Source organism: Somniosus microcephalus, chromosome 26, assembly GCF_052327205.1.
Source record: "Somniosus microcephalus isolate GS21.2 chromosome 26, FLI_Smic_1.0, whole genome shotgun sequence".
Taxonomy (NCBI): Eukaryota; Metazoa; Chordata; class Chondrichthyes; order Squaliformes; family Somniosidae; genus Somniosus; species Somniosus microcephalus.
This window is the reverse complement of record NC_141012.1, coordinates 2,078,112-2,096,024: the sequence shown is the minus strand read 5'-3', so window position 1 is coordinate 2,096,024 and position 17,913 is coordinate 2,078,112. Positions and strand designations below refer to the sequence as shown.

Sequence of the window (17,913 nt, the reverse complement as noted above, 5' to 3'; positions counted from 1 at the left end):
TCTATCATATTATGGTCACTCTTCCCTAAAGGCCCCTTTACTACAAGGTTATTAATTAACCCTCTCATTGCAAAATACTAGATCTAAAATAACCTGTTCCCTAGTTAGTTCCTCAACATACAGATCTAGAAAACTATCTTGTATACATTCTATGAATTCGTCCTCCACACTATTACTGCAAATTTGGTTTGCCCAGTCTCTATGTAGATTAAAGTCCCCCATGATTACTGTATTACCTTTGTTACATGCGCCTCTAATTTCCTGATTCATACTCTGTCCTACATCACAACTACTGTTTGGGGACCTATAAACAACTCCCACCAATGTTTTCTGCCTTGGGGAGAGGTGGATAGGGAAGGGGAGAAGTGTAGAGGGGACAGGAGAGGAGGGGAGAGAAGCTGTCAGTGAAAGAGGATCGAATTCTGAATGAAACAATCACAGAATACTCCACATTTTCAATTTGAGAAAAGAAAATGGACAACATTTATTGGATATTTGGCAATTAAAAAAATCCACCACACAGCGCTCAGTTTACATTAAAAATACATTCAACAGAGCTTGATCTTCCAATATATACAGTAACTCTTACATACCTGAGCAGGCTAGCATTGCAATCATTAGAAGCTAAAGCACTTTTATTAATTCATTATCTTGCGTTGTTCGAAAGAGTCACAGTCAGTGTTGGAGCAGACTCCAGCGCAGGTATTGGAGGAGCAACTTAGACCTCAGGGTCTCCGGGGCTGAACTCCAGATCATCCCCCCCTCTCTCTCTCTCTCTCTGCCCTTCTCCCCCTCTTGCCCGGTTACTCTCCAACTCTATCATCGAGACGATTAATGAGAGCCCCTCAACCCCAACATTGGTGCATCCAATCATCGGCAATGAACCTCCTTCTAAAGGCCTCACTCCCTGTCGGCGGTGACCCCTGGGCCAACAGTGCCGTTGGTGCCACTTTGATGGCATCAGAATTGGAGAGGGGCTCCATTCACCTGACTGCGACTTGTCGAAACCACATTTCTGCTCTGTGAAGTCACTGACATAATGACAGGAAATTAGCAAAAAACAAATGAGAGGGAAAAAGCTAATAACACAGAACAATCGCTCATTCCTCGCAGGAGATGCAATCATGCTTGTTCTGTCCCGATTGACAAAGTGTTAATTTTCACTTCCGCAAGGCAGTGCGCCCAGAGCTTGAAGGACAGTGAGCGAGAGGAGAAGGCTCAGCATCCAGGGGCTGTTCAGCAGAAGTCCGGGGACACCGCACGGTAAAAGATTATCTGCACCTATATTAAATAGAAAAAGACAGAGCATTAGAAAGTCTGTCCTGGTATCTGTCCGTGACAGGAAGCTGCAATACTGACGGCGGTTCCTGCCCAGTAACACGAGGATGAAGCGTTCCTTGTCTTTCCCTCTACTTAGAATCATAGAATAGTACAGCACAGAAGGAGGCCATTCGGCCCATCGAGTCTGTGCCGGCTCTTTCGATGAGCAATCCAGTTAGTCCCACTCCCCCGCTCTTCCCCCATAGACCGGCAATTTTTCCTTCAAGTATTTATCCAATTCCCTTTTGAAGGCTGGAGCCACTACCCTATCAGGCAGCGCATTCCAAATCCTAACCACACTTTGTATAAGAACGTTTTTCCTCTGTCGCCTCTGGTTCTTTTGCCAATCACCTGGCCATTTGTGCAGTGAGATTCTCTAATGACCAATGCTTTCCACCAGACACCTTCAACAGGAGTGTCAGGGCAAGTGTGTTTGAACTTGGCTTTGTACTTCAGTTGTATAAATGGGTGATAGTGATTCAGAAGCCTGTTCTACATCAAAGTCATTGACGTTAGCAGAAATAAAAATGGGGAAAGATGTAAAACCGGCTGCTAACTTGCTATCGCTTTGCAGTGTCGCACAAAGTCAAGATCGACCCCTTTGTGTCTCCTGTAATGGCCCAGCCTTAAGCGAGACCGAGAGTCACAGCAGGGGCTCGACTCTGTGCTAAACTGGCTGGAACATTGTACAAAAACAGTTAAATAGGGCCTTTCACAGAGTAAAATGTCCCAAGGCACTTCACCGGAGCAATTATCACATACAATGTGACATTGAGCCACATAAGGAGATATTGGGACAGGTGACAATCTTAGTCACAGAGGTAGGTTTTAAGGAGCATCTTAATGGAGGAGAGAGAGGTGGAGAGGTTTAGGGAGGAAATTCCAGAGTTTAGGGCCCAGGCAGCAGAAGGCACAGCCACCAATGGTGGGGTGATTAAAATCGGGGATGCGCAAGAGGCCAAAATTGGAGGAGTGCAGAGATCTCGGAGGGTGGTAGGGCTGGAGGAGGTCACAGAGATAGGGAGGGGCGAGGCCACGGAAATGCTACAAGTAGCCTTAGCGCCCTTATATTAGAGAAGAGATCCTGATCGCTCCTGGCAGCCTCACTGTCCATCAAAGCTGAACCAGCTCCTGCGCTCACAAAAATCCACCCATTCACTCACACTTCCCAGCAGCAGTCACTGGTCAGAAATCAGGAGCAAGATCCCCGGCACTCAGCACAGACTGGGTTGCCGTCTAATAGAAAACCAGAAGGAAGGGTTAGATACAGTGTAAAGCTCCCTCTACACTGTCCCATCAAACACTCCCGGGGCAGGTACAGCACGGGGTTAGATACAGAGTAAAGCTCCCTCTACACTGTCCCATCAAACACTCCCAGGGCAGGTACAGCACGGGGTTAGATACAGAGTAAAGCTCCCTCTACACTGTCCCATCAAACACTCCCGGGGCAGGTACAGCACGGGTTAGATACAGAGTAAAGTTAAAAAACAGTTTTGAAGTCTGTTACTTTTAGTCAATAGAAAACCCTGATACTGAATATTGGTGCATGATAAATGTGACCTTTGACATGACATTACACTAATAATTACAATGGCTGTTCAACTGTGAACGATGACACTTCACCCAACTGTGGGTGACTTTGTTGCAGATGACTTTCACTATTACCTGGGAACTAGTGGCTCGAGTTAAATTTGTTTGTGACCATTGCAACCAGCAGAATGGGGCCTCTCTGGGCTAGAGTGACAGCGTAGCAATCTCTCCACTGTGGACCCAGACACTCCTCCCTCAGGAAGATCGTTGGGACCTGCAACTGCCCGGGGCCCTTTGAGAGACTCTTCACGCTGTGAGATTCCTCATGTTCTGATGAAGATATCCTTACCTTTCATAACTGGAATTGTTTTATTGTGGTTCTCTTTTGGCTCAGCGACTGAACGCAGATGACACGTATAATTCCCGTTATCGGCAGTACCGAACCCAGTCAAGGTGAGCTGCAACAGGTTATCTGTTTGGGTTGCATTTGCACGATTCTTGAAAGTAGGATTCACATTGTTGAATGTGCTCGCAATCACCAATGGTTGTTGTTGCTTTTCATTGACGAGACTCCACTCATAGTTGAAGGAAGTAGAGCTCGGCTTCTTGTAGGAGCAGTCAACACGCAGGTCGTTGGTTTTTGTGGTGCAAGCCTCCATGCCTGTGATCACCTGGCCTTCCATCATGGGCAACACTGCGGAATAGGAATAGAACGGCCCACATGTTACACCAGTTTAACCCTACAGTTCCCGCACTCTCACTCACAACAACCGAAGAAGGGGTGGGTGCAGCTGCAACAACACTCAAGAAGCTCAACACCATCCAGCACAGTGTAGTTACCCCCACCAGGCTTAATGTCCATCCCCTTCCATCAACAGCAAAGTGCAGTTATACTATCAGGCTGCAGTGCAGTGATTCACCAAGGTTTCATCGAGAGCCCCTCATCCCCTTTGACCTCCACCACTGAGAAGGACAAGAGCAGCAATGTTGTGGGGTAGGGGTTGATGGGGTGGGACGGGGTGATGGTGCTGGGGATGAGGTGTGGCGTGACGGGGATGGGGTTGGGGCAGGATGGGGGTTGAGGTGCGATTTTAAAGTTATTGTTTGCCCGAGCCTTTCAGTGGCCCAGTCGATGAGTGCCGGTGCACCTTTGACTCGATTCTTCTGCCTCCTCGAACACTGCAGTTAGCGTCCAGCATGAGTGTGGCCGTCAGCAGCTGAGACCAAGAAGTCTCTTCTCCATTCCAGTTTGAAAAGGGCTGTTTGCAACAGAGGCGAGGAGAATGGGCTGGACCGGTGATGGGTGCAATAAGTGGTGATTTCAACACCGTGTAGGTATGAGAAGCAGAAGTACGCGGAAGATGGTGTAATTTAAGCTATGGCCAAGTAGCAAATCCTTTTACAATATTTCCTACTTTATGTAAAAAATTCACAAAATGGCCACATGGCTGGGGAGCCATTTTTGGCCTAGTTTAAGATTCTGAAATCTCGGCCCAGAACCGCCCTGGCTTTGGACTCAAGACTCCAACATTATCTGCTGTTTTGCAAATCTTTTCTTAATCACAAAGTTTATTACAGTTTAAAAAATATTATTAATGTTAATAGAGCAACTCAACCATTTTTTTATTCATGTGGGCGTCGTTAGCAAGGCCAGCATTTATCGCCCATCCCCAATTGCCCTCAAGAAGGTGGTGGTGAGCCGCCTTCTTGAACCGCTGCAGTCCGTGTGGTGAAGGTACTCCCACAGTGCTGTTAGGCAGGGAGCTCCAAGATTTTGATCCATCGACGGTGAAGGATCGGCGATATACTTCTAAGTCAGGATGGTGTGTGATTTGGAGGGGAACTTGGAGGTGGTGGTGTTCCCATGCGTCTGCTGCCCTTGTCATTCTAGGTGATGGAAGTTGCGGGTTTGGGAGGTGCTGCCAAAGAAGCCTTGGCGAGTTGCTGCAGTGCATCTTGTAGATGGTACACACTGCAGCCACGGTACGCTGATGGTAGAGGGAGTGAACGTTTACGGTGGTGGATGGGGTGCCGATCAAGTGGGCTGCTTTGTCCTCAAATATGTTGAGCTTCTTGAGTGTTGTTGGAGCTGCACTCATCCAGGTAAGTGGAGAGCATTCCATCACACTCCTTACTTGTGCCTTGCAGATGGTGGAAAGGCTTTGGGGAGTCAGCGCAGAATACCCAGCCTCTGACCCGCTCTCAGAGCCACGGAATTTATGTGGCTGGTCCAGTTGAGTTTCTGATCAATGGTGACCCCCAGGATGTTGACGGTGGGGGATTCGCCGATGGTAATGCCATTGAATGTCAAGGGGGGGGAGATGGTCTTGTTGGAGATTGTCATTGCCTGGCACTTGTGGTGAACCTGCCATGTCACTACATTAACTGGACACATGTCTCTCTTTCCCCCCCCCCCCTCCCTTTCATACATACACATGCAGGATGTGCTCATGGTGTTAGGGATCAAATTATTTTTTCCCTGTTGTGATCGAACATTATTGGAAGAATAAGGACAGAAAGGCAAGCAGCAGCAGAACCATCCATATTTAATGGTTCTTATTCCTTCCTTTTCCAAAGCATTGTTTTGTTTGTTGGACAAGAGTCAGGAGAGGAGGGAGATTTGTTTTTAATTTCAACAATCAATCACAGAAAAACCCAACAGTTTGAGATATTTGTAACTAGACTTGCACTGGCTGTGTCTTACGGTTTAATTGGTTGCACATTGCACAGGGCCTGGGAAAAATGTCCCATCCAGAGAGTGTGTTAATGCTCAAAGCAGAAAATCAAATTCCTGGGAGAGTTCATACCTGCCAGGACAGACAAGATTAGCAGGTGGTTCATCTTCAGTAAAGGCCAAGAACTTCACACAAGCCAATATCTGCCCCTGTGAATGAAACAGAAGTCCTGTCAGAGTCACCTTGTATCTGGCTCCATTTCGCTCGTGTGTCCAGCCTCCCACATCCATCAGTTCCCAAAAGGAAATGAACAACAATGGTCCTCTCTGGGGTAGGCAAGTCCAAAGAAGGTAATCCCACTGCCCTTAATTCTTCCAAATGCGTCCCATTATGGTCCCAGCCCAGCCGCTCTATTATAGGTGTCAGCCGTGGCTCACTGGGTAGCACTCACCCCTGCATCAGAGAGTTGTGGATTTGAGCCCCACTCTATGAAACTTGAGCACATAATCTAGGCTGACACTCCAGGGCAGTACTGAGGGAGCGCTGCACTGTTGGCGGGGCAGTACTGAGGGAGCGCCGCACTGTTGAAGGGGCAGTACTGAGGGAGCGCCGCACTGTCGGAGAGGCAGTACTGAGGGAGCGCCGCACTGTCGGAGAGGCGGTACTGAGGAAGCGTTGCACTGTCGGAGGGGGAGTACTGAGGGAGCGCCGCACTGTCGGAGGTGCTATCTTTCGGATGAGACGATAAAACGAGGCCCCATCTGCTCTCAGGTGGACCAAATGATCCACAGCACTATTCAAAAAAGAGCAGGAGAGTTCTCCCTGGTGTCCTGGGGCCAATATTTATCCCTGGACCAACATCACTAAAACAGATTATCTGGTCATTATCTCATTATTGTTTGTGGGACCTTTCTGTGCACAAATTGGCTGCCGTGTTTCCTACAGTACAACAGTGCCTACACTTCTGAAGTAGCTGTAAGGTTGTGAAAGAAACTGTATAAATGCCAGCCTTTCTTTCTTTTCTTCAACGGGTACATAGCTAAGTTCCTCTGGGCAAGTACAACAAAAATGCCTCAGATTCCTGCAACTCCGCCAAACTCACTTAATCAAAAGAGTAGACCGTGATCTCCAGCCATGTCACAACTATATGATCATACCAGTGTGCAGCATTGTGTCAACAGACACAGTAAAACAGTGTACACTCCATGCACACATTGCATTAGCAAAACATACAGCAACTGCACCAATAGGAAATGTAGTGTACAATACTGAAAAAAATGAAGTTAATGAAATGACTTAAAAGGCAAGCAGTAGGACCCTGTGCAAATACGAACAATATTGCCCCAGAAATGTGTCCCTTGCATCAGATCTACAAAAGTTACAACACTTGAGTGGTGCAAAAAAATGTAGAAAACATCCTTTCTAGATTTGTAATATTTCAAGAAATACATATCTCAGGGACTCCTCCGTTGCAGCCCTTGTTTGAAGAGCCATGGTGATCCGGTGTATCCATTTATCTTTTCATAAACAGAGACAAGTCGGCCATCATTAAATTCTCTCTCATTTTTATCATTCAAGCTTCCTCCCAACACCCTCTAACTTTTTCTTCACAGCAGAAAGCCAATTTCTATAATCAGAGTTTCCCATCAACTCAACCTTATGCCTTTCCTTGCCCATTGCCCACCAGTCACACCTATAGAATCATACAGCATAGAAGGAGGCCATTCCACCCATCGGGCCTGTGCCGGCTCTTTGAAAAAGAGCTCTCCAATTAGGCCCACTCCTCTGCTCTTTCCCCACAGCCCTGCAAATTTTTCCTCTTCAACTACTTATCTTTACTACTGAATCTGCTTCTACCGCCCTATCTATTCTAAAAGGTGATCAATCCCAACACTGTCAAACATTACACGCTGGTTAAAACTAAGAGTCAGGTTTATTTACAAATATAATTACACAGAAGCAGAAATACACAGCAAGCTACTGATGGTACAAATGTTTACTACACAACAAAGATTGATTCAGTCCACCATTGTTTAAAATAAGTAATTCAGAGTCCAGTAATGTACCAAATGGGACTTTTGTAGACTTTCTGATGGGAGGTTTGTACAAAATGTTAACCCATTGCACAGAATCAGAGTCTATGCTCAAGGGGTCAGGAATGGTTGGGGGGAGGGCATTAATGTTCCATAGGGGAGGGGGTGTAATGTTCCATGGGGGAAGGGGAGGGGTTGAAATCAGGGCTGCTCAGGGGGTTGGGGGGTGGGGGTCATGGTTGCTCAGGGGGTTGGGGGGGGGTCAGCAATGGTCGGGGTGAGGGGGTGAGATCAGGGCTCCTGCAACACAGGCTCAATTAACTGATGTCCCAACAAAAGGAAAATTACAGGAAGAGAAAAGGACATTAAAAAATAAACCACCGAATAATTGTGGGGCTGGGGTTTGGGGTGAGGTTGGTTGGGGGGGGCGTCGAGGGTGGGGGGTCGGGCGAGGGGGGGGGGGCGAGGGGGGGGGGCGGGGGGGGGGGGGCAGGGGGGGGCGCGAGGGGGGGGGCGCGAGGGGGGGGCGCGAGGGGGGGGGCGCGAGGGGGGGGGCGCGAGGGGGGGGCGCGAGGGGGGGGCGCGAGGGGGGGGCGCGAGGGGGGGGCGGGTTCAGGGTGAGGGTGGGGGGATTCAGGGTGAGGGTGGGGGTGGGGGGGTTCAGGGTGAGGGTGGGGGGGTTCAGGGTGAGGGTGGGGGGGGTTCAGGGTGAGGGTGGGTGTGGGGGTGGGGGGGGGTTCAGGGTGAGGGTGGGGGGGGTTCAGGGTGAGGGTGGGGGTGGGGGTGGGGGGGTTCAGGGTGAGGGTGGGGGTGGGGGTGGGGGGGTTCAGGGTGAGAGTGGGGGTGGGGGGGTTCAGGGTGAGAGTGGGGGTGGGGGGTTCAGGGTGAGGGGGTGAGGGGGGTTCGGGGTGGGGGTGGTGTTCATGGTGGGGGTGGGGGTGAGGGGGTTCGGGGTGGGGGTGAGGGTGAGGGGGTTCGGGGTGGGGTTCAGGGTGGGGGTGAGGGTGGGGGTGAGGGTGGGGGTGAGGGTGGGGGTGAGGGTGGGGGTGAGGGTGGGGGTGAGGGTGGGGGTGAGGGTGGGGGTGAGGGTGGGGGTGAGGGTGGGGGTGGGGTTCGGTTCGGGGTGGGGGTGGGGTTCAGGGTGGGGGTGAGGGTGGGGGTGAGGGGGTGAGGGGGTTCAGGGTGGGGGTGAGGGTGGGGGTGAGGGTCGGGGTGGCGGAGACCTCACCCGAATCTCACAAGGTGCTGGACTTTTTCTAACCCAGATCGATCCCCAGAAATCCGGTTCCCATTTCACTCTCTACATTGTACCCCCTGCAGCGAGATCACCCCAATCTCTTGTTCCCTCCTCTCCCTAAAAATGGAACCAGCAGAAATCCGCAGTAACTTTGTGCCGGAGTCTGGAGTCCGGGTCCAGCGGCTCCGCCCGGATTCCGCTTTCTGTTGAAATTCAAATAAACAAGATTTGTTTTTATCATTGATCTGCGATTTATTTCTGCCTCATCGCTGCTTTTCCTCCTGATCTTTGCTTATTTTTAAAGATCCTTTTCACCTTTTCCAGGTTAAATCTCTCACCAGCCGCAGTGTTCCTGGATTTTCCGCTCCCCTCCCAATTCCAATTCCAATTAAAATGCTTTATTGGCATGAAAGTTTACAGAGAACCATATTGCCAAAGCTTACATAGCAAAAAGGTACAGTTTTCCAACATTCTGTAGGTGTCAATCGATTTGACATTTGTTGGGTACATACCTCCCTCTCTATCTCCCTCTGTATTATCTTTGCTTTAATTTAATTCGAACCCTTTTCCCTCCCAGTTCAGTATTTTCAGTTCGGTTTCCTCTGTCCTTTCCCTATCCTCTCCTCTCTCCCTGTCCTCCTCTCCTCTCCTCTCCTCTCCTCCTCCTCTCTCCTCTCTCCTCTCTCCTCTCCCTCTCTCCCCTCTCCAGCCATTCCTTACCTGCTCCAATCTCTCCTCTTGTGCCGTCTCGCACCCTCTCGCTATTTCACTCCCTTTTTTGAAATCGGAAGTGAGTCTGTGCAATCGGTAGCACCCTGTGGCGAATTTAAAGGTTCTGGAGCAGGTCCTCACTGCAGCAGTGACTGCATCAGCTGATACACAACACGCCCCTGCTCCCCGGAATATTAAACATCGGCTCCACCTCTGTGTCTGCGAACTGACGCAATGAGCCCAGCCTCCACATATCCCATCGGATGCACTCCTGTGACTGGATATGGATGATGCAGGTTACTGCTCTGAGACTGGGTCAGAAATCAATGACCCCAAGGTGGAAAATGAACTTTCAAAAGGGGACCCCCTCCCCCAGAAACACAGGGCAGGTCTCTGATACACTGCTGCCCTTTCAGGTAGGCGAGTCCTGGCCAGAGCTGTGTCGAAGACTAGGTAAAGATTGACTGAGTTCACCTCATCCATACAAGGCACAGTGGAAGCCTCAGGGAAGGAGGTGAGTGTGAGGAACTGAGAATTAACCAGCACTGCACAACCATTCTCAGACAGCTGTCACTGAGGTGCTGATGAAAGGTCACCGGCCTGAAACGTTAACTGTTTCTCTCCACAGATGGTGCCTGACATGCTGAGTTTTTTTTATTCGTTCCTGGGATGTGGGCGTCGCTGGCAAGGCCGGCATTTATTGCCCATCCCTAGTTGCCCTTGAGAAGGTGGTGGTGGTGAGCCGCCTTCTTGAACCGCTGCAGTCCGTGTGGTGAGGGTACTCTCACAGTGCTGTTAGGGAGGGAGTTCCAGGATTTTGACCCAGTGACGATGAAGGAACAAATCCCCAGATGTTAGTGAGGAGGACTTTTCAGGGTCGACTGGGCTGGGTGTGCCATTGTCGTGACTGAAGCCGCTGTCGAGGTCGATGCCAGGTGGTCCATCCGGTTTTATTCATAATATTGTTTCTCGTAGCGGTTGTGTACAACTGAGGGTCTTGCTAGGCCATTTCAGAGGGCAGTTAAAGTCAACCACAATCCTGTTGGTCTTTTAAAAAATTTGTTTATGGGATGTGGGCATTGCTAGCAAGGCCAGCATTTATTGCCCATCCCTAATTGCCCTTGAGAAGGTGGTGGTGAGCCGCCTTCTTGAACCGCTGCAGTCCGTGTGGTGAAGGTGCTCCCACAGTGCTGTTAGGGAGGGAGTTCCAGGATTTTGACCCAGCGACGATGAAGGATCGGCGATATACTTCCAAGTCAGGATGGTGTGTGACTTGGAGGGGAACTTGGAGGTGGTGGTGTTCCCATGCGCCTGCTGCCCTTGTCCTTCTAGGTGGAAGAGGTTACGGGTTTGCGAGGTGCTGCCAAAGAAGCCTTGGCGAGTTGCTGTAGTGCATCTTGTAGATGGTACACACTGCAGCCACGGTACGCCGGTGGTGGAGGGAGTGAATGTTTAAGGTGGTGGATGAGGTGCCAATCAAGCGGGCTGCTTTGTCCTGGATGGTGTCGAGCTTCTTGAGTGTTGTTGGAGCTGCACTCATCCAGGCAAGTGCAGAGTATTCCATCACACTCCTTACTTGTGCCTTGTAGATGGTGGAAAGGCTTTGGGGAGTCGGGAGGTGAGACACTCGCTGCAGAATACCTAGTTTCTGACCTGCTCTTGTTGCCACAGTATTTATGTGGCTGATCCAGTTAAGTTTCTGGTCAATGGTGACCCCCCAGGATGTTGATGGTGGGTGATTTGGCGATGGTAATGCTGTTGAATGTCAAGGGGAGGTGGTTAGACTCTCGCTTGTTGGAGATAGTCATTGCCTGGCACTTCTGTGGCGTGAATGTTACCTGCCACTTATCAGCCCAAGCCTGAACGTCGTCCAGGTCTTGTTGCATGTGGGCATGGACTGCTTCATTATCTGTGGAGTTGTGAATGGCAATGAACACAAGTCATCAGCGAACATCCCCATTTCTGACCTTCTGTTGGAGGGAAGGTCATTGATGAAGCAGCTGAAGATGGTTGGGCCTAGAACACTGCCCTGAGGAACTCCTGCAGCGATGTCCTGGGGCTGTGATGATTGACCTTCAACCACCACAATCATCTTCCTTTGTGCTAGGTATGACTCCAGCCAGTGAAGCATTGTCCCCCGATTCCCATTGACATCAGTTTTACTAGGGCTCCTTGATGCCATACTTGGTCAATTGCTGCCTTGATGTCAAGGGCAGTCACTCTCATCTCACCTCTGGAATTCAGCTCCTTTGTCCATGTTTGGACCAAGGCTGTAATGAGGTCGGGAGCTGAGTGGTCTTGGCAGAACACAAATTGTGCATCAGTGAGCAGGTTTTTGATGAGTAAGTGCCGCTTGATAGCACTGTCGATGACACCTTCCATCACTTTGCTGATGATTGAGAGTAGACTGATGGCGCGTTAATTGGCTGGGTTGGATTTGTCCTGCTTTTTGTAGACAGGACATACCTCGGCAGTTTTCCACATTGTTGGATAGATGCCAGTGTTGTAGCTGTACTGGAACAGCTTGGCTAGAGGCATGGCTAGTTCTGGAGCACAAGTCTTCAGCACGATAGCTGGGATGCTGTCGGGGCCCACAGCCTTTGCTGTATCCAGTGCACTCAGCCGTTTCTTGATATCACGTGGAGTGAATCGAATTGGCTGAAGACTGGCTTCTGTGATGGTGGGGACCTCAGGAGTAGGCCGATATGAATCATCTACTCGGCACTTCTGGCTGAAGATGGTTGCAAACGCTTCAGCCTTGTCTTTTGCACTCACGTGCTGGGCTCCACCATCATTGAGGATGGGGATATTCATGGAGCCTCCTCCTCCTGTTAGATGTTTAATGGTCTACCACCATTCACAACTGGATGTGACAGGACTGCAGAGCTTTGATCTGATCCGTTGATTGTGGGATCGCTTAGCCCTGTCTATAGCATGCTGCTTCCACTTTTTAGCATGCATGTAGCCCTGTGTTGCAGCTTCCCCAGGTTGGCACCTCATTTTTAGGTACGCCCGGTACTGCTCCTGGCATGCTCTTCTACACTCCATATTCACAGAATCACAGAAACCCCACAGTGCAGATAGAGGCCATTTCGGCCCATCGAGCCTGCACCGACACATATCCCACCCGATCCCTGTAACCCCTACACCAACACAAGAGGACAAAGGGATTAATCAGGAAGGGGAAAATAGAATACGAAAGTAAACTTGCAGCAAACATAAAGACAGACTGCAAAAGCTTTTATCGGTATATCAGGAGGAAAAGACTGGTAAAATCCCAAGTCGGTCCCTTGCAGTCCGATTCGGGAGAATATATAATGGAGAATAAGGAAATGGCAGACCAATTAAACTCATACTTTGGTTCTGTATTCACAAAGGAGGACACAAATAACCTCCCAGGAATATCGGCAAACATAGGGACTAATGAGAGGGAGGAGCTGACAGAAATTAGTATCTCTAGGGATATGGTGTTGGGTAAGTTGAGGGGACTGAAGGCCGACAAATCCCCGGGGCCTGATAAACTACATCCTAGGGTACTTAAGGAGGTGGCCCTGGAGATAGCAGATGCTCTAAGGATCATCTTCCGGAACTCCATTGACTCGGGAACAGTACCCGTGGATTGGAGGGTAGCTAATGTTACCCCAATATTTAAAAAGGGGGGTAGAGAGAAAGCAGGGAATTATAGACCAGTAAGCCTTACATCGGTTGTGGGCAAAATGCTAGAGTCCATTATTAAGGATAAAATAGCGGAGCACTTGACAAATGGGGAAAGGATCGGACAGAGTCAACATGGATTTACAAAGGGTAAATCGTGTTTGACTAATCTGCTGGAATTTTTTGAGGAAGTAACTGGTAAAATAGATGGGGGAGAGCCAGTGGATGTGGTGTACCTTGACTTCCAGAAAGCCTTCGATAAGGTTCCACACAAAAGATTATCATGCAAAATTAAGGCTCATGGGATTGGGGGCAAAGTATTAACGTGGATAGAGAACTGGCTGGCGGATAGAAAACAGAGAGTTGGAATAAACGGCTCGTTTTCGGAGTGGCAGGCAGTGACCAGCGGGGTGCCGCAAGGATCTGTCCTGGGACCCCAGCTGTTCACAATATATATAAATGATCTGGATCAGGGAATTGGATGCAATATTTCCAAATTCGCTGACGACACTAAACTAGGAGGAGGGGTGGGCTCTGATGAGGATGTCAGGAGGCTACAGTGCAATTTGGACAGGTTGGGGGAATGGGCGGATACGTGGCAGATGCACTATAATGTGGATAAATGCGAGGTTATCCACTTTGGGGGCAAAAACAGGAGGGTAGATTATTATCTAAATGGCAATAGATTGGGAGATGGGGAAGTGCAGAGGGACCTGGGTGTTCTTGTGCACCAGTCACTGAAGGAGAGCATGCAGGTGCAACAGGCGATTAAGAAGGCAAATGGTATGTTGGCCTTCATATCAAGGGGGTTCGAGTATAGGAATAGGGATACCTTACTACAGCTGTACAAGGTGCTGGTGAGACCGCATCTGGAGTATTGTGTACAGTTTTGGTCGCCCCATCTGCGGAAGGATGTTCTTGCCATGGAAAGAGTGCAGCGGCGATTCACCAGGCTGATACCTGGAATGGCGGGAATGACCTACGAGGAGAGATTGAATAGTTTGGGCTTGTACTCACTGGAGTTTAGAAGATTGAGAGGGGATCTCATCGAAACATATAAAATTATGGCAGGCCTGGACAGGCTGAATTCAGAGAGAATGTTTCCAATGGCAGGGGAGCACAGAACCAGGGGCCACAGTCTAAAAATAGCGGGCAAATCATTTAAAACAGAGATGAGGAAGAATTTCTTCACTCAAAGAGTGGTGAGCCTGTGGAATTCCCTGCCACAGAGGGCTGTGAAGGCTAATTCAATAAATATTTTCAAGAGAGAATTGGATATATTTCTGAAGGCTAAGGGGATTAAGGGTTACGGAGAAAAGGCGGGGACGGGGTACTGAACTGGTAAGATCAGCTAAGATCTCAGATGAAGATCAGCCATGATCTCATTGAATGGCGGAGCAGGCTCGAAGGGCCGAATGGCCTACTCCTGTTCCTATCTCTATATCCCACCCTATCCCCGTAACCCCATGTATTTAATCCCCCTAACAGTAAGGGTCAATTTATCATAGCCAATCAACCTAACCCGCACATCTTTGGACTGTGGGAGGAAACCGGAGCATCCGGAGAAAACCCACGCAAACACGGGGAGAATGTGCAAACTCCACACAGACAGTCACCCGAGGCCGGATTCGAACCCGGGTCCATGGCGCTGTGAGGCAACAGTGCTAACCACTATGCCACCGTGCTGCAGGGTTGGTCTCCTGACTTGATGGTAATGGTAGGGTGAGGGATATGCCGGGCCATGAGGTTACAGATTGTGGTGGAATACAATTCTGCTGCTGCTGATAGCCCACAGCGCCTCATGGATGCCCAGTTTTGAGCTGCTAGATCTGTTCTGAATCTATCCCATTTAGCACGGTGGTAGTGCCACACAACACGATGGAGGGTGTCCTCAGTGTGAAGACGGGACTTTGTCTCCACAATGACTGTGCGGTGGTCACTGCTACCAATACTGTCATGGACAGATACATCTGCGACAGGTAGATTGGTGAGGACGAGGTCAAGTAGGTTTTTCCCTCGTGTTGGTTCTCTCACCACCTGTTGCAGGCCCAGACTGGCAGTTATATCCTTCAGGACTCGGCCAGCTCGGTCAGTAGTGGTGCTACCGAGCCACTCTTGGTGATGGACATTGAAGTCCCCCACCCAGAGTACATTCTGTGCTCTTGCTACTCTCATTGCTTCTTCCAAGTGGTGTTCAACATGGAGGAGTACTGATTCATCAGCTGAGGAAGGGTGGTAGGTGGTAATCAGCAGGAGGTTTCCTTGCCTATGCTTGACCTGAAGCCCTGGGACTTCATGGGGTCTGGAGTCAATGTTGAGGACTCCCAGGGCCACTCCTTCCCGACTGTATACCACTGTGACACCACCCCTTGTGGGTCTATCCTGCCAGTGGGACAGGACATACCCAGGGATGGTGATGGAGGAGTTTGGTACATTGGCTGAAAGGTATGATTCTGTGAGTATGACGATGTCAGGCTGTTGCTTGACTAGTCTGTGGGACAGCTCTCCCAAAATTGGCACAAGTCCCCAGATGTTGGCGAGGAGGATTTTGCAGGGTCGACTGAGCTGGGTGTGCCATTGCCGTGTCCGTAGCTGGTGCCGGTGCTGAGGTTGATGCCGGGTGGTCCGTCCGGTTTCATTCTTACTATGTTTCGTAGCGGTTTGTCACAACGGGGTGTCTTGCTAGGCCATTTCAGAGGGCAGTTAAGAGTCAACCACATTGCTGTGGGTCTGGAGTCACATATAGGCCAGACCGGGTAAGGACAGCAGATTTCCTTCCCTAAAGGACATTAGTGAACCAGATGGGTTTTTACGACAATCCAATAGTTTCATGGTCACCATTACTGATACTAGCTTTTTATTCCAGATTTATTTAATTAACTGAATTTAAATTCCCCAGCCGCCATGGTGGGATTTGAAGTCACGTCTCTGGATCATTAGTCCAGGCCTCTGGATTACCAGCCCAGTGACAATACCACTATGTTATTGTTCCCGTGTATTTCCAGCATTTTCTGTTTATATTTCAGATTTCCAGCATCCGCAGTATTTTGCTTTTGTTTCAGTGAATAAAGTGGTGCTCTGCTATCGACAATGGCCAGTAGAGCGGGGCAGAGTGTTGGACTCCCATTCAGGAGCAGGCTGTCCCATTGCTTCACAGCGGAGAGGCTCCTTGCCGTAGGTTTTACTGGGCCTTGGCTCATTTCCTAACTTCAGCTCAATAACAATCCCTGGGCATGGAGGCCCGTGGCTGGCCCATACCCTCCTGCTGGGAGAGAAGTGCCTCCCTTGCATTTCACTCCCACAGGCAAAGGAAGGACATTTTAATCTTAGCTTTAGGGGCCAGACAGACTCAGACGGTGGGCTTGCTCTGGATTCTGCCTCTTCGCATTCCCAGCATCAGCAACTATTTTTCAACTGCTTTATAGAAGGGAGTTATGTAAAAACGTGTTCTCGCTTACCCCACTCCTCTCCTGAAGGTCTGACTCACGCTAGGACCATGGGCCCCATCAGCCCACTACCCGTGAGGCTAGACCTGAGTGTCGACAGGCTGTAGAAATCGCGGATTGATTCCAATCCTCCTCTCTCTCGACGGTGGGCAGTGCAGATGGGAGCAGGAAGTTGCAAAGCAACACAGACAGATTCAGTGAGTGGGAAAAACTGTGGCAGATGGAGTTCAATGTGGAGTTCAAAGTGTGAGGTCATCCACTTTGGATCTGAGAAAGACAATCGGAATATTTTCCCAAAGGAGACCAGGAGCTGTGGAGGAGCAAAGGGATTTGGGAGTCCATGTACACACATCACTGAGAGCTGGCAGACCGGCACAAAAAACATAATCAAGAGGCTAATGGAACGTTGGTCTTTATCTCGAGGGTTCTGGAATACAAAGGGGAGGACGGAGTGCTCCAGCTGTACTGAGCTCTGGTCAGACCCCCACCTGGAGGGGTACAGTGCAGTTACACCAGAGTGATACCGGGGCTAAAAGGGTTAAATTACGAGGACAGGTTGCACAGACTGGGCTTGCGTTCCCTTGAGTTTGGAAGATTAAGGGGTGATCTAAGTGAGGTGTTTAAAAGGATAGAGACTCGATAGAGTAGATAGAAAGAAACTATTTCCTCTGGTGGGGGAAGTCCAGAACAAGGGGGCAAAAAAGGTCGTGGAAATCTGCAACTCTCTGCCCGAAAGGCTGTGGGTGCTGGGGGACAATTGGAGTTTTCAAGCCTGACATCGATCGATTTTTGTTGGGTACGGGCATCGAGGGATATGGAGCAAAGGCGGGTAAATTAAGTTGAGGAGCAGTTCGGACATAATCTAATAGAATGGCGGAACAGGTTTGAGGGGCTGAATGGCCTCCTCCTGTTGCTATGAGGTCCACACACATGCATTCTCAGGTGTAACCAGATAGAGGTCAGGTGTAGAAGCCCGGCTGTTGTCCTTCCCCAGTCTCGGTGCTGGGTCTGACTGCTGTGCCTTTCCATTTCTGTGTCGCAGATGGCTAAAAGCAATGATTAACAATAGCAATATCTCACTAGGTCAGTACAACATTTAATGGATGGTGGGACAGCCAAGCTATCTGGAGACCTGATTCCCGCTCCAAACCTGATGATGTCAGCGAGAAACAGGATCAATAAAAATCAATCTTGTCAGAGCAGAAAGAAAAGTGAGCTCAGATTGTGTGAAAGCTCCCGAACATCAAACACTAAAAGACTTAGGCGGAAATCGGAGAGGAGGGGTGGGCTCTGATGAGGATGTCAGG

At 49.6% G+C, this 17,913-nt stretch overlaps 1 protein-coding gene across 2 annotated transcripts; it reads right to left on the bottom strand.

The window, feature by feature from the left end:
• Nucleotides 1-452: 452 nt before the first annotated feature.
• Nucleotides 453-9,684, bottom strand: thy1 (Thy-1 cell surface antigen). Of its 2 annotated transcripts, XM_085967651.1 has the most exons (4): nt 9,516-9,681; nt 5,658-5,734; nt 3,200-3,544; nt 453-1,281 (listed from the first exon to the last, which is right to left on the bottom strand). In XM_085967651.1, the coding sequence occupies exons 2-4, from the start codon at nt 5,689-5,691 to the stop codon at nt 1,154-1,156; spliced, it is 507 nt and encodes a 168-aa protein (XP_085823777.1). In that variant the 5' UTR covers nt 5,692-5,734; nt 9,516-9,681; the 3' UTR covers nt 453-1,153. The 2 variants fall into 2 exon arrangements, with proteins under 2 accessions (XP_085823777.1, XP_085823778.1); XM_085967652.1 differs by lacking the exon at nt 5,658-5,734 and having other exon boundaries at nt 9,516-9,684.
• Nucleotides 9,685-17,913: the final 8,229 nt, after the last annotated feature.